Source organism: Globicephala melas, chromosome 14 (assembly GCF_963455315.2).
Source record: "Globicephala melas chromosome 14, mGloMel1.2, whole genome shotgun sequence".
Lineage (NCBI taxonomy): Eukaryota > Metazoa > Chordata > Mammalia > Artiodactyla > Delphinidae > Globicephala > Globicephala melas.
Window position 1 is genome coordinate 70,015,920 of NC_083327.1, and position 17,085 is coordinate 70,033,004.

The following is a 17,085-nucleotide window of genomic DNA, read 5'->3' on the forward strand; positions in this document are numbered from 1 at the left end:
CTTAAGTAAATTGATTATTGTAGTGGTAATAAAATTATACCAAGGTGTTTCAAGTTCTTAACTCTGGATGAGGACTTCAGATTGTTCTGGGTAGATCATGTACTTTCAAATGGCTTATTGAATGGTCCAAACTTGATGGAAATATACATATTGATCGATTTTATTTTTTCTCCTTCACCTTCAACTGTGCTATGAAAAATCTTTTTTCTCACCTTCTGCATTCATACTAGATTCCTTGCTTTCAGGTATTAAAAAGATATTCCACTGTATTCTTGTTTCAAACCTCAAACTCACATCTCTCCTTCCCAGAACAATGTCAGGCTTCAACCTGAAAGACTTGGACTAGGAAGGGACGTGGTCTGCTCCTGAAATATCTCTGCCTCTTCCCTCTTCTGAATTTCCCTTTTTCTGCTTGCTTTGATGGGAAAAAGAGATAGGAGAGTTGACAAAGGTCTTTGACTTGCCTGGAGCTGTTGTGGTCCTCTTCTGATTAACATTGGATAATTGTCACCAGGATCTTGGGGTAGGTGGCCCAATGATGATTGATAGAACATTTGTGAGTTTCTAGAAAGCCCTATAGGGGCTTCATGACTGTGACCTTATCCACACCACTCACAGCACCTGCTGACGGTTCATTTTTAGCATCTTGTTCCTCAAATTCTCTTCTATGATTGGCTGCCCTCTTATGTGGAGTGTCACTAAGATGACTTTATCCCACCACCTAATAAAGTGGGAAACTCATGTGTCCTTAACTTGTGTGAAACCCACATATCCTCACTCCAACAGATGCTGGAAAGGCCACCTGCACATGGCCACCTGCACATGGCCACCCCATCATCCTGGTCATGTCAAGTCAGGGCTCTTCTCCCCTTACCACACACACACTCTGTGCTGTACAAGGAGACATCCAACCAGGGAATGAGATGACGTTCTCCCCTGGTGGAAGGCTTGCCCAATCTCTTGCCACTTCCCTTCTTTCCACCACAACATACATTCCATCTTATGAGGGCCAAGAGATACATGTGACTTTATGCTAAGTGACAGCACTGCTTTTATGATAACATAATATAGAGTAAAATTAGCACTACAAGTCACAGTGTAAGACATAAACCCATGAGCATCCCTTAAGAGGGATGGTGGGTGGGAAGATTTAGGTGGAGTCCGCTGCCTCCAAGAATAAAGGAGAGTGTCAAGAGTGGAGGGAAGAGAGCCAATTTGGGATAGACACATACACACAGCTGAGAAAGCATCTGCCGCTTGGGAAGAGACAGTCCCACAAGGTAAAAGAAAGAATGCACTCCACTGATGTGACTTTCAGAATTGGGCCTGGCAGTAAGAAACAGCTGGGCAACACAAGGAAGATCCAGGATGTGCAGGTGCAGGTTACGTGGAGAAAGGCTCAGGAGCCAAGCTAGGCCCTACCCCAGCCCTGGCACCGCCCAAGTGGTGTGGTCGCCATCTCTAGTTACATGTATAACCGCTCACTCACTGGGTATCTTTTTCTTTTCCATCTTCAGGAAGAGGCAGCCAGAATTCTCGCCCACCAGACAGTGTCCGTCGGCACATGTGCAGCTTTGAAAACCCACACACTGCAGTGAATGTGTAAGAGAAGCTGCATGGAAAAAATAGTGGTTTGCCCCTTGCTTTCTCTCTCCTGGGTTTTCCTACTTTCTAACCTGGAAACAGATGTGGTGCATGCCATCAAGAACGAGGAACCATTTACGTGCCATGGTTTGCACGACTGCCTTAATTTGATCGTCCATTGTTCTTAAAAGGACACTGTCAAGCTGTTAGTCTTTTTGCTTTTTTATGTTTTGATGCAAGAGGCAACATTTTTTTCCCATTCTAGAGATTCACTTTTGTTTGTGACTCCCACTCACAAACTTGAAAGTGAATTTTCCCCCTTCACAAATTTGTTAGCTTCTCCGTGGCAAACAGAGCTCTTTCTTTTGTTTTCTTTCTTTGCCTTTTTTTTTTTTTGCTGCTACACAAATATCTGATATGATCCTGTCTGCATTAAGGTAAAAGCCATGATTTGAACTTATGGAAGGATTCCATAATGTCAGTTTGACGAGGTGGACACCAGCCTTTGCTGGGTGCCTCCTATGCCCTGGGGAGCACAAAGCAAAAGTTCTGTGAGTCCCACAAAAAGTGAGTTTTGCAAAAACAAACAAACAAACAAACAAAAAGGAAAGTAGCTATTTTCCCAGAACTTTAGTGCTTTTATCAGATTTTCTCCATCTGATAAAACCGGTGCATGTTTGGTCCAATTTTTGACCTTTAGATCTTGACAGTGTCTCTTTAAGTCAACAAAAGAACATAGACCATGTTCAATTCATTGTGCACGGAGTCTGTGGTCATTTTCAGCTGTTCCTTTACAGCCCTTCAAACTCCTGGGAGAGTCAAAGGTACACATTCCTGCAGCAGGAGGGAGCTCACTGATGAGGTGTCTGTGGCTTCAATAGCTCTTCAGATGGGAAGAGCCCAATTTGTTCAAATGTTTGCTACTGAACCTGGCTGTGGAGCCTGGTGAAAGGGGCCCTAGCATCTCTTCTCTTCACTCAGTGGAGTGCATTGGGAAGTCGTGTTCTGACATTCCCTGGAAAGGCCCCAGTAGAAAGTGTGTGGTCTCAGTCAAATCGTACTGACTCTTGGAGGGAAAAATAAGTGGTGGCTGGGAGGACTCTGCACATCTAGATCAGAGCCACTCTAGTCTGCTTGGATGCATTCTCTGTAATTCTCCCGAGTCAAAAAGCATTGAGTGTTTCTTGCACCAAGGGTTGAGTCTGACCAAGAACACAGGAAGGACATCCTGATTATGACAGCTGCTGGCTGCCTGTCAAAAGGGATTGATGGGACTAGTAGATGTGCTTGTCGTGTCATGACAGCAGGGCCAGAGAGAGAAGAGAGTCACTTAACATTTCATGACTTAAAGGTGAGTGCCTAAAAGCAAAAACAAAGGCTGAATGTGGGTCCATCATTGGTAGGTAACAAAAAATAATGCAACAGTCAGCAAAGCTAACAGGTTGGTTGTAAAGAACTTTTGAAATGAGATCTACTCAAGCTTTCTGGAGATAGTAAAGGATCAGGAGAAGATTGGTAGCTTCCAAGCTGTGCACCATAGACTGAGACTGACTATTTTTAGCCTTGGTTGTTCCTGTGGGGGGAAAAAAAAAGTATGTTCTTTTTGTGACCTTCGGTTTCCACAGCTTTTGTGAACAAGCAAGGCAAAGGGACTAGTGATAGAAATAAAGCTGCCTACTGGATCATTATGGTCTGCCTAGATCTCTCCTGCCTCTGAGGAGTAATCCCTGCAGGGCAATGCAACTGCCCTGTATTTCCAGGGAAAATGTGAGGACTCAAGTATTGCTGAAGAGCATCCAAAGACTTGCTATTAAAATTATAGGTCTGGGGGCTTCCCTGGTGGCGCAGTGGTTGAGAGTCCGCCTGCCAATGCAGGGGACGGGGGTTCATGCCCTGGCACAGGAGGATCCCACGTGCCGCGGAGCGGCTGGGCCCGTGATCCATGGCCGCTGAGCCTGCGCGTCCGGAGCCTGTGCTCCGCAAGGGGAGAAGCCACAACAGTGAGAGGCCCGCATACTGCAAAAAAAAAAAAAAAAAAATTATAGGTCTGGAAGCATGGAGCATAGAAAAAAATGATAATGCTTGACCTGAACTTTCTTCAAAAGGAACATAATTAGGTTCATCTATACCTCCTGGAGGAATATAATTACACCCGGTATACCTCTGCTAAAACAATGCTGCTGTACCAACATGATGTCATAAATAAACTTTGGCACCAGAATTTCTTTCCTCAGCCAGCAATCATCATTAGGTTGAGCCGAAGGCCATTCAAAATGTACTTAGAAAAAGCTTAGTAACCATCAGAATTCTACTCTTTAGTTTGAAATAGATTTGTCAATTTTCTCAAGACAGCAGACCCTACACCCGGACACAGTTTATGGGCTCTTACATACTTTATTGATGAGGTAATTTCATTTGTGGATGTCTTTTTCTTTATTAATTCATTGGAGAAAGCACAAGGCTTAATAAAGGCAAACTGATTTTCTTTATGTTGTCTTTTATCCTGAATCATATAACTTTAGGATATTCAATGTGATTGATCTAAAGATTCTAAAAGGAGGACTGTATATTTAGACTTTGTGATATTGTATATTTCAGCAAGCCAAATGGTTTTCTGATTAGCTTATGATGAGGTTAGAATCAAAGAGGAGAGGGATAAAATTCACAATGCCATTTAAGATTTAATATCAGAAACTACCATGTTCTCATGATATCGAAAAGCGTTTGTCTTCACCAACACATTCAGAGATTCTCTACCTTATAAGACGTGGTGATTCAGTAAGGTGAGAACTTTTAAATATGTTCAGATAAGCTTCCAAAGATATATAGATATATATATACTGAATGTATATATATATACACAGAATATATACTAAATATGCATATTTTTTCTGGAAAGCTTTCAAGAAGGGAAACTGGAGTCAGTGGGAGTTCTTTGTGTTGAAGACTAACTTGGGGTTGCCTGGGAAAACAGGGGTCTGACTCAAATGGTTTCAAATAGTCCTATGCCTGATGTGCTACAAGAATCACTGTTCAAACTGCATTCTGGTACCAGCTTGCTGAAACAGGTGGAGGTGAGATACCGGAACAGGGCAGCTCTGGCATCCCATCTGAAGTGTCTCAGGGCAACGCCACCTCCTCCTTGAAAGGCCAGATGTCCCAGCCGTAGCTGCAGGGCCACAGCAGAACTGTCTGCAAGCCTGCGGCTATAGCTTGTTTACTTGGTGAGCCATTCTCTCCACGCTGTGACCCAATGGCATTTCCTGTTTCTATTTTCATTTTCAAAGAAAACAAATGCTACCCTCCTCAGATTCCAAGGAGTGAGACTTCCCTCCTCTTGGGAAGGTCTTGCCTTGTCTGGGCTCTCTGGATGCCATCCTTACAGTCTGTTGTGCAGCTATTAAGCCTAGTGGCAAAGACTTGCATTGGACATAATGGAGACCGGTGTTGTGCAAGCTTCCCCCTCAGGCAGCTTGTGCAGGATGCGTCCCTCCTGATCTCAAACATCCACCCACTGTTATTCCCATTTTAGACATCTCTGGAGCAGAGAGCAGTGTACTCTGCAGATGTAACTAGGACTTACCGAAACAAATAAAACAGACAGGATCACTCTGAATGCCAAAGGTAAACTAATCTGAAAAAAAAAAAGATACACTAATCTGTTTACACCACCCACTTCCAACTCTTCTCTAAAGTGCTGTAAATATTGGGTTTTCTGTTTGGGGGGATTGTGATACTTATCTAAGGAAGGAAAAACCAAAGCGAGATCCCAAGCCTGCTGGAGCTGGAGCTGGAGCCGCTGCCCTCCCCCCACTTAGCTCTACAGGACTCTCAGCACGCATCATCCTCCGTGTCTCTAGCCCCTCCTAGGCCTCACAGCGATTTCCTCCAATCACTGCAATATCAGCAAATATATTTAGCCACTCGAGGTATTTACTCCAAACACTACTGCATTTGATCTTCAAATATAAGATTGTTCCGTCTGATGTCTGTCTTTTGAAGTCAGAGCAAGAAAGGTCGGGTGCTTTGTGACAATTCTGTGGTGTTTCTAAACCAGGTTGCTTTTCCTAAGATTAGGGAACCAAGTAAAATTAAATAATAGAATGAAGAAGCTGATGGCTGGAACACAATGTATTAAAGTTATCCGGGTTTCAATAAAAGTCTTATTTCATAATAATATTGCATCTTTATAACACATTTATTCCTTTTTGCTGCCCCATATTTTATAAATTTTTCTCTTCTTAATATCACAGCAATGGGTTCTCCACCTTTTCAAATAGGATAATCACTTTCACACGAAAATGGTTATTAAACCTTCACCTGAATCTGTGACAGTAATTGTACCTTTATTAGTGCCCACTTGAACACAAAACATGAAAAAAGGCTTCTCAGAACTTAGTTACACTTGTATCTAGAAGTACTATTTGTCATAACAGCATTTTGCATTTAAAAATAGCAGCCCATAATCTACAAAAACATAATATTGATTCAGCCTAAAAACAATGCTCTAATATACATGTAGATTCATGGACCATTCAAGCTGTCTGTGAACCATAGGTTAAAAATAACTAATCTAGAAAGACCAAAGTTTATACCCTGTGATGCAGTTTCTATGAGATAGTGCCTTTCCTCCACTCTGGTTTTTAGGAAGCAATTTATTTTGTCCTTGGAAAAAAAAAGGTTAATCTAATTTTCTTAATCTGATAAATTCCCTAGGGCATTATAACTGTTTCCTAATTAAACAGCACTTTACAGAAAATCTAGAGCAAGACTCTGAGGGGAATGAAAGCTGCTAATTTTGACAGCCAGGGTGAAAATCTTCCATCACAAGAATAAAATTGCTATTGGATTAAATAGAACTAAATTGTGATCATATCTGTCTGCAAGATGATTAATAATGCCTTTTACATGATTGAAAAAGAGGCTCATATAGGACCCCTGGACAAGGTGGAAAACTACCCATGTGAGGGAGCCAGAGAGTGAACTAAGTCCCAGCAATACAAGGTTACCTTTTTTGCTGGCATATATGGAGACTGGGCAATGTTTCATTTGGATATCTAAGCCTACTGATTGAATTAGGTCAGACTAGCTCTCAAGGGAATTGGTTTTTAAAACACACACACACACACACACACACACACACACACACACACACCCCTAAATGACACAAGCAGCCTTTTAGTTTAGTGATTTTCTTAATGAGCATGGAGAGGCAAGCATCTGGAGAAGGAAAAAGTGTTTCCATTGCAATTGAAAGGGATGCAAAGCATTGCGGTTGGAAATTACACTAAAGCATATTTATGCAAGGCGAGAGGCAACTGGGCAGCCTTATACTTTCTGGAAGAGGCATATTAAATGCATAAGGAGAGAAAAAGTTTGAGTAGAGTGAGAGATGGAGGAAACTGAGAAAGGTGAAAGTGGGAGGCGAGCTTGCCTAGAATTTCAAACTCAGAAGAGGAGCTGTGGGTTCTGGTCTTGCCTTTGGCTGGTTGATGCTCTTGCCAGGACACCACCGGCTCATTCTTTAGTTTGCTCACCTCAGGAGAGAGTCAGCTATTCTAACAAGAGAGTGTAGAGGTTGATAAGTCAGTAATTTCACATTTATAAGCAGATATATATTCTTAGAGAATATATTAAGCATACGTTTGAGTGAAATATTAATTTTGATATAGTATTTTGGAGATGAGATTTTTCTTGGACTATTAAAAATACAGCATAGATTATCAGATATATGGAGGAACTGCCTTCTTCCCAAATAATGAGAAAATTTTACCTGTTATATCTATTTTAAAACTTTTATATCCAGAATTTTCTATAATTGATATCAGACTTTCAACACAAATCTGTATTTATTTGACTCACTTCACTTTCAGGATTATAAAATTTGAAATGTCAAAACACTACCTTCATCATAAATGTGGAACTCACATATAATTTTTGAAGTAGTCATTCTTGTATTTTCAAAATGATTAAATAAACCATTATGCTAACTATTGATCATTTCCTACATTTTTCCAAACAAAAGAATCTGATATGAAATAGTCTATTTCACATATCCACCTAAGAAACAAATACTCATTTTCCCTCTTCCTTTTAATGCCAAAAATGTGTCATTATTGTGCTACTTTCTCTGTTGTTTTCATGGACACAAAGAAAAAGCAAACTCCTGAAAAAAAATAAAAGAAGAAAAAAATGATTTCCCTATTTAAGTATTAACACTATTGTTATTAATAGTATGCTATGTTAAAGTACCACCATCTGCTAAAAATTATACAGAAAATAAACTGAGTCCGAAAGTAAGACCAGAATTATTAGAACAGACAGAATAGAATTTGTAGTATATGCGCCCAGTACATCTCATTTTTTTTTTCCTTCAGAGATATATTCTATTTGGTTGGTTTTATGGGGATCCCATGAAAATGAAAATTGGTAAGTGTGGAGGATTGCTGGTGCCCTAAGACTTTTCTTCACCAATGCTCAATGAGGAAAAGGCCCCAGAGAAGTCTGGTCTCAGTAACTTCTGCTTTGTCTGAATCTTAATTTTGTCACATTTGCATCAAACTATGCGAGAAGACTAAAGCAGGATATGGGTATGTGTATTTTTCTGGGCCTTCCAGTTCTGTCTCTTTCAAACACACCTCATTAAATGCTGCCAGTGTGAAAATCCCAAACTAGCTGCTATGTGAATTGTGATCCACTGTCTGTGTCAGGAATAATACTTTGAAATAAAAAGAAAGCCGAAAGTTAGGAAACTCTTAAGTGAAGCATGGGTCTGGGTTTTTCTGTCATCTCCTTTTTTTCTCTTCTGTACAGGTGTCATGGGCATAATCATGCCACCCCTGTTAACACAGGAAATACCTGCATATCAGAATGGGCAACTGAGAGGATGTATTTTATAACTTCACAGGACAATGAGAGTAGCCTTATCCGTGTGTTTTAATTTGTTCCAGGGACTAAGAAAGGGAGGCAATAGCTATGGTCATTATGCTCTGTTGTCCATGTGTAACTAAGATTTTACTTTTAATTTGTTTCCTCCATCAGTTTTGGAATCTTTCAAAGGCTTGTACTGAGCAACAATTTTATCATTGCCTTAGAGTGTGTGTGTATGTGTGTGGGTGTGTGTGTAATAGCTGTGAAATCATAGACCTAAATGAAAAGAGCTGCTTCTACAACAAGCTGGCTCTTCTCCCCTACAACTTTTCTCAAGGTCAAAATGTCCTACCTTGTCTTGAGGTGGACGGAATCCCAGGTTGCTTCAGAGGCAACCTGTGGTCACTGCAGATTTTGGTGTTGGATGTATAATAAGGAGAGGGTAGGGGTGTGGAGGACAAGCATACATACCGTCGAGGGGGAGTCAGATTGCTTTGAGCTGGGCTAACAAATGTTTTATATGTATGTCACCCTGTGTGCATGATATATCTGCAAATAAACCCATCTCTATTTTATTCATAGTTTTAATGGCAAGTCTGTGTCATGGTCTGAACCAGGTGGAAGACAGGTGCCCAAGGGACAGCACATGTGGCACCGCCTCTCTGTGCACGTGAAGACCAACGAGACGGCCTGCAACCAAACAGCCGTCATCAAACCCCTCACTAAAAGTTACCAAGGCTCCGGCAAGAGCCTGACCTTTTCTGATACCAGCACCAAGACCCTTTACAGCGTGGAGGAGGAGGGTGCCCGGCCGATCGGCTTCAGCCCGCCCAGCAGTCCTTCTATGGTGGTGCACCGACGCGTGCCGACCGCGGTGGTGAGCACCCCGCCTCTGCCGCCCCGCCTGACCGCAGAGGAGACCCCCCTCTTCCTGGCCGACCCGGCCGTCCCCAGGGGCTTGCCCCCTCCCCTCCAGCAGCCGCCGCCGCCGCCGCCAGCGCAGAAATCCCTCTTGGACCAGCTGCAGGGAGTGGTCAACAATTTCAGCACCGGGATTCCGGATTTCAACTCGGTGCTCGCAGTCCCCGGGGCTCCGGGGAACGGGGTGCGGCCCCTCTTCCCGCCCCCGGCGCCGCCGCAGCACCTGCAGATGCTGCCGCTGCAGCTGAGCACCTTCGGGGAGGAGCCCGTCTCCCCGTCGGCCGACGACGACGACGAGGACGACAGCGAGAGGTTCAGGCTCCTGCAGGAGTACTTGTACGAGCGGGAAGGGAACACGGAGGAAGACGACCTGGGGGAGGAGGGAGAGGAGCTGCGGGCGGCCAGCAAACCAACTCCGGAGGACTCGCCGGCCCTGACGCCTCCTTCCCCCTTCCGCGACTCGGCGGCCTCGGGCAGCTCGGCGCCCAGCTCCCCCGTGTCCGAGTCGGTGCTCTGCACCCCTCCCAACGCGACCTACGCCTCTGTCATCCTGAGGGACTATAAGCAAAGCTCTTCCACCCTGTAGGGAGGGGGTGTCCACAGGGGAAAGCAGGAGGGGTCAGGGGGCACCAGCACCTCCGGAGACTTGCAGAAGGCTGGGGGAGACGCGGAGGCTGGAGGTGAAGTCGGGGGCAGGGAAGAGATCGCGGCTGCCGTCTTAGCAAGGCCAGCGCGAGAGACACGGGACTCTGCCAGCAAAAACCGATCCAGGCGAAGATTCTAATTCTTGAATTACTCAAAAGCCTTCTCTGGGAAGAAAGGGAATTCTGACAAAGCACAATCCCATATAGTATGTAACTTTAATCGCAAGAATGAACAAAATCAACCAACATAATCTCTTCGGACCATTGTGCATAGATATACATGCCCACACCCTTGGCCCGTGTGGAAGGGGACAGCCCGGGAGGACCGCCCAGTTGAATCATTAGCTCGTTGTCATGGTATTCCCAGCGAGCATGGTGGAGTCAGACAGAGCAGGTGGGTGAAGGAGGGGCAGGCGTGGAACCGCCCGGAGAACAGTGATGGACAGCAGCTCATTTCTCTCAAGCCCTTCTCCCTACTGGGCCCACAGACCCCTGGTCTTCGGGACACTCGGGAACTGGTCCCAAAAGGGGCCTCTGCTCGCCGACTGCACCCCATCCAGTGCCAGCCTTGCTGTCACACTTGGAGAAAGGTGTGTGGATACCTTGCTGCTTTGTGATTTCCCTCTATTTAGAAAATAGGAATAAGAGCAAAATTATCACCAAAAAACATTTCATCAGGAGTGCTAAGGGAGGGCGGAATGAGAAGCAAGACAGTGCATAAGCTTGGGGCTTTGAACAAAATCAGTCAGCAAAAATCAGCTTCCCATATCTGATGCTCGCTTACTGGTGATTTCAGAAGTCCAGACAAGAGATTGTTTTGAGAGTGGCAGAAGACTTTTTGTGGATTTACTTGTGTGCCAAGGGGGGCTCTCCTTTGCCCTTACGTTAAAGAGAACAAACCATGTGGCAAAATTGTTACCTTCCATTTACTGTAGCAAATAATACTTACCAGTTGAACTTCTAAGATGCAGTATGTGTATTTGGTGCCATTGTTTCTATGTGCTACAGAAACAAATCCATCTTTGAACTCAGTGGTGTACTCATAGCAACTATTATTGGTTTAAATGACAAATAATTCTTTCTGTCACTGAAGTCCCTGTAACTAGCAAGTGAATGTGTTCTTGTGTCCTTATATACCTGTGATGATGAAATTTGTGCAAAGTAATGTCAATCTAACTGCAACGAGAAGATTGTCTTCCGATATAGTGTAGATATATTTATGTTCCAAATAACATTTTATATACCATTGCCGTCGGTATTTACAGGAGCTCTTTGAAGGTTTGACTGCTTTGGTCCAATGTTTTTCATATGCTGCTCAGATGGTCCCTCTTCTTCTAAGAGGGAACTTATTTTTCAGATATTTTATGATGTGGAAATATGTTATTAATGAAGAGGTTTGAAAATTTGTTATACTAAAAGTTCGCAGAAACTGGGTAACAATAAAAAGGTACGTTTTATAAACTTGCACACATCATTATTAAAACATAAGATTGAAATGGCAGTATTTACATTATTTCAGGTTTCTTTAGGGTTTGTTTGTTTTCTTAATTTTCCACAGCTTCTTAAGCTTTATGTGCTTAAAGCATATACTAACTTCTAAGTCTGGTCATGATTTCCCAAATTATTTATTCATCGCTTTTTGATCTCTTTTAATTTTTATTTCCACGTTCTTTTATTCCTATATTTTCACTCATAACTTGTCTTTTTATTTTTGTTATTTGCGGTGTATACTATCCACATACATGTAATCCAGTTGTTTCGTTTTTGCTTCCCCTTTTTCTCCCCAATAAAAGAGATTTTTCTTGCTGTTTTGATTTCTTGTATTACTTGGGAATGAATCTTATCCCCTTAAGTATCTTTGTTTATGCTTTATGTTCAGTCGTGTTTAATATGCTTCCTTCATGTTGAAGCTGCTGATTTCTCAGCCAAAATGTATCTTAGACTCTTTAAATACTCACTGCATCATTTGTTCAGAATTTAACATCCACTCCAATGTTTGAGGCTCATATTTCTTACGTCTTCCCATATTCTACTGCCAAGTTTAGTCAGTTTTATATCAAGAATAGACTGCCTTTCCTTTTAAAAAATTACTTTATTACACCTTTGGTAGAAAGACCTCATGACTGAAACATGGATTTCAGTTCCATATTTTCACTGTCATGAAGCAGAATGAGGAAAATGGATGGTTCCAATGTTTAATATATGGTCTACTAATTGGCAAACTAGCAAGGGAAAGTATACTATCTATTATTAGTGAAACAGGTTTTTTATCTTAATGCCACTGACATATGTTCTTAAGATCAGGACTTGTGCATTCAGATACTTTTAAAGTAAGACTAGATCAGGAAAACTGCTTCTACTATTCAAATACTATGTCAGTTTGTCCTGAGGTTTTAGTCTGAGACATTTGGTGAACACATTCAACGCCAGTCACATTATTACTCTGAATGCCTACTATTATCATGATTAAAAGTTTTCCTGAATACAGTAGAGTACTAGCTCTTAAATTATCATTGTTCAAAATTGGAAATGTACACATACATACCCTATAAGAAAAGGACAGAAACTTTCCACCTTAATGTATGTGCTTATACAAATTGTATAGCTCTCGTAAAAGTGTTTTCCTTTGGCTTGTTACTGTCTGTTGTCAAATATCTTGATACTGCTGTATAATAAATATTTTCTATTTATTAAATGTGTATGTTCCCTCTCTCTACTTTGTAAGAGTGACAATAATAGAAACAGACTGACTGGTATAAGAAATAATTTCAATGTTTTGTTTGCTCAGCACGTGTCTTCTAGGTGAAAGCTGGAGATGACCGCACAAAGTCTACCGACCAGGTAGGTGACAAAGTAGAGGATAATTTGATCATGAGCAAGGCTGTATCTCTAACTCTAACGTTTAAAATGAAATCCAGAATTTAAATTTTCAGTGTTGTGGCAGACATTGTCATCTACCTTTTATGATAGAATACGTGAGGCTTGACAAACTCCTGCATCTCTGGCAGAGATTTAGAGACAGAGGCATCTGAAGGCTCCATCTTTGTTTCATTTGTGCCCCGCACAGATTTTCTTCCCTTGGTTCACACTCTAGGGGCACCTGGTTTCTTACCTTGTTGATATCCTCCTGCTTATCCCAAGTTCCATTCCCTTATATTTCAATGGAGACATCACTGGTCCCCAGAACAAGGGAGCATCTTTTATTCACCTCTCTAGATAAGATGCCTACAAAGTAAGGCATCTACCAAGTGTCATTCAAAGAGAAAACTTGGTGGTACCAGGGCCACATCCATGAGAGTGTGGTGCATTTAGATGGAAAGAGCAGCCTCTATCCAGGAAGGCTGATGTTGAAGAAATTACCAGAATCAGGAGCTGAGACACCAGGGGTTTCTTCATTGTGCCCAGAAAATAGAATGAGAAGTTATGAAATGGAGGCTTGGTCTCATGAAGAAAACCCATGAGAGAGAAAATGAGAAACAAAGAACAGGGGAAAAAAAGAAACAAGAAAAAAATGAAAATATTTCAGGTGTGCTGTCCAAAGAAACACCCATACACCATGGTGGGTCACAAGGGCCTCCACTTGGAAAGTCCGGAAGCTGCATCACAATGGAGACATTTGGAAAAGTTGAAATTGGGATCCAGATACCACGAACATTGTATGAGGAACTGCCCCAATAATTTCTATCCTGAGAAGCAATCAAAGAGAATGGAAACAAAATTTTTTTAACCTACTCTGTGCCAGAAATTTTGCAGGTCTTTTGCATTCCTTCTCCTTTAATCTTCCCAGTACTACTGCCACAAGGAATACCTTAGAGAACTGAAATAACATGCCCAAAGTCTCTTAGCTAGTAAGTGGCTCAATGGGGAATTGACCCCCATCCTAAGCCAATACAGAGCCTATGAACTCGTGTTCTTCTCCAGAGCCCAGGATACTATGTAGGAGTTTGTGTCTGTTGTGACTGCTCCCCATTTTGTATTCCCATAGTATTTTGTACACATCCCAGATTACATTATAACTTACATGTCTCTTTCCCTGAATAGATTTTTAGCTCCTTTTTGCTTTCTAATACCTGATTTCTGAGGCTTCAAGGCAAATCAGACACTCAGTAAATGTCTGTTGAGAAAGTAAATGAGTATTGTAACACCATATAGTTCTCCCAGCCCAGCTCTCTGAAGATTTGCTCCAAGATCCTTATGGGGTCCAGAGCCCTGTATTTCTACCTACTGGTCCTAAATCTGCCAACAGGAACAACACATGTTTTCATCATGAAAAACAAGCTCTACTTGTGGCATCAGAGAGAGCTGTCCCACTGGGCAGCAGGTCTGCTTTGCCTGCAGAAGAGGGTGGCAATACTCAGTATCCACTGAGCCCAGCCAGAGGTCTGGCAAGGCAGTGCTCGGTGTGGGAAACAGCGTCCTCTGCAGGAGAATTGCAGGTAAGACACAGACTGCTGAAGAAGGCACCAGTTAAAGTGAGGACAAATAAGTCCTCCATGGGGAAAGCATGGGCTGGGGGTTCCTTCCTTACAGAAGTACATCCCTTTAGACAAAGTAAAAGGCTAACCCGGTCACCAAGGCTTGGGAGAACATGGGAGAAAAGGAGAGCTTAGGTAGGGAGTTGAAGTAGTGATGCTATTAAACTGGAAACTGGCTTGATTTTCCCAGGGTAGCTAGAGAAGCAATGCTTATAGATTAATAGACAAGGAAAAAAAGCTTAAGAATGAGGATAACAAAAAGTGACAAGAAAAATAATCATAGAAGCATAGAGCTGGAAGTAAATTTAGAAAGAAGTCACTTAAGCTCTCACCTCAGTGAGGATTCTATTCCCTTGTGTCCTGTTCTTCTTCCCGTGTCAGGCAGGGACCAAGTGAGAAGCCATCGCTATCTGGGGTAGGACAGCAGGAGGGACTGGGGGTAACAAGGCCAACTGCCAGCAGTTATGCAAAGAGAGAGAGCAGGTGGCCCTGGATCCTGGAAAAGCAAGTCCGAAACTATGTTGTTAATACCGAAAGCTGGCCGGGAAACAGAACTACGGTGCAAATCCAGAATGAAGGTCTCTAGGGAACCAGAAAAACTACGAGGTAGGACCAGCAAGGTATGCAACAGGATGGCAGTCTGATGGAATTGCAGAGACAAAATGCTATTGACCGAAATGAGCTTTTGGTGAGAATCACAGAGGCTTGTGTGACCTGTTTTATTTTAAGGGATGGAATGGCTTTAGATGACTTTTGCCCTCTGCCTAAGTATTTCCAGGGACTAGGATCTTGCATTAGTTAAGGAAACGCTCTAATTGTTAGAAAATTCTTCATTTTCCAGGGTCAAAATTTGCTTTTCTCTAACTTTTGTCCAATCAGAGTTCTGCCTTCTGGAGAAAGACGAAACACATTTAGTCCACTGTGCACAGGACTTCCCTTCAGCCACCTGAGTACAGTGACTATGCCGTTAGTTAGTGGTTTATTCTCCAAGCCAAACTGCTTTACTTTCCTTAACTGTTAGCTTTGTCATTAGGTTCCTAAACTACTAATCAGGTTACCGTCATTTTCCAATTTTGGAATATTTTTTTTTAAATGTTGCATCCAGGGGCTTCCCTGGTGGCGCAGTGGTTGAGAGTCCGCCTTCCAATGCAGGGGACACGGGTTCGTGCCCCGGTCCGGGAAGATCCCACATGCCGCGGAGCGGCTGGGCCCGTGAGCCATGGCCGCTGAGCCTGCACGTCCAGAGCCTGTGCTCCGCACTGGGAGAGGCCACAACAGTGAGAGGCCCGCATACCACAAAAAAAAAAAAAAAAGTTGCATCCAGAACAGGACAGATACATTGACTCTTTTGAACCATTATTCTAGTATTGCTACCTAGTATAGTGTTCATTTTGTTAGCAGTCCTGCCATATTTTGAGCTCACACTTAGCTCTGAGACAGCTGTAACGCTTAAGCCATTTTCATGTGAACTGCAGGAAATAGATATGAATGAAGATATTTTTTTAGGTTGCATTTTCCCTGGAACAGACCCTGACAGGAGGATGTGAATGCAAATGTGTACTGGGGAAGTGATCCCTGGAAGAACTAGTAGGAGAGTGGGGAAATGAGGCGGCCAATATGGCTGCATTGCTGGACTCAGTCCTGCTGGAGTCTCTGGGAGACAGTAGAGAACATGACTCATAACTGTCTCCATTCCCCAAAGAACAGGGAGTTGGGAGCATTGAATCACCAATTCCTGTCATGGTTAAGGACTGCTGGGGAGGGAGGTGCATGTCGATTCCAAGTGCTTCCAGTGTGTCTCACATGCAGGCTCCTATCTCCAGAGATAGCCTTCAGGCAAAGAATCGCAGATGCTGGCAGTTGGAAACCTAAGAGTTGGCCTATGTATGGAAGGTGAGTGTCAAGATTGGGCAGGGCACCAACAGTACCTGCTATAGATATGATATGGAGATGATGATGGATAGATAGACAGGTAGATAGATAGGCAGATAGATAGATAGGAAGCAAGCAGATAACATACATGCCCACAAATACAGATACTGGTACAGATAAGAATATGAGAACAAGAACTGCAGAAGGCAAGGCAAAGGTGTACTGAAGGACTTGAAGTGAGAACAAATGCTTCTAGAATCAGCCAGAATACTGGTTTTTTTTATAGCAAAGGAAAATCACAAAAGAAAGTTTAAGTGCGACTGTCCTTTAAATAAATTTGTTCCCAGCCCCGGGGTTATTTCTTTGCAATGATTTCTTAAATTGTGTCATTTTTTCTATTAAAAAATAAATTGCATGGTAGAAACTTAGAGAATTAAAGAAAGAAAATAAGCTATAGTCACATCAGCCAAATATTAACATTACAGATATTTTGATTTTACCTTCTAGTGATTCTCACGCAAGTAAATTTGTTCTTAACAGAGTTAGGATCATCTTTCATTTGTATCTTTTTTTCTCTGCTTTTTTTATTTAGCAATATGACTTAAGCAAGGATTTCCACTTGATCCGAGCTAAGGAATCACCTGCTCATGGAGTTGGGCAAAGTTCCCAATCCCCATGGACTTGAATCCAGGAAACTTCTGGGTTCCCATCTGAGGTTC

At 42.5% G+C, this 17,085-nt stretch overlaps 1 protein-coding gene across 5 annotated transcripts in view; it reads left to right on the top strand.

The window, feature by feature from the left end:
• The window catches only part of GRM1 (glutamate metabotropic receptor 1), a 362,418-nt gene extending 349,713 nt beyond the window's left edge, over nucleotides 1–12,705 (top strand). For 2 of the 5 annotated variants that reach the window (XM_060283283.1, XM_030853237.2), the window contains one exon: nucleotides 9,037–12,705. In XM_060283283.1, coding sequence (XP_060139266.1) covers nucleotides 9,037–9,961 — 925 coding nt within the window. In that variant the 3' untranslated portion in view covers nucleotides 9,962–12,705. Of the gene's footprint in view, nucleotides 1–1,517; nucleotides 1,603–9,036 lie in introns of all 5 variants that reach the window. The other 3 variants (XM_030853240.2, XM_030853239.2, XM_030853238.2) reach the window with 3 other exon arrangements.
• The last annotated feature ends 4,380 nt before the right edge of the window (nucleotides 12,706–17,085 follow it).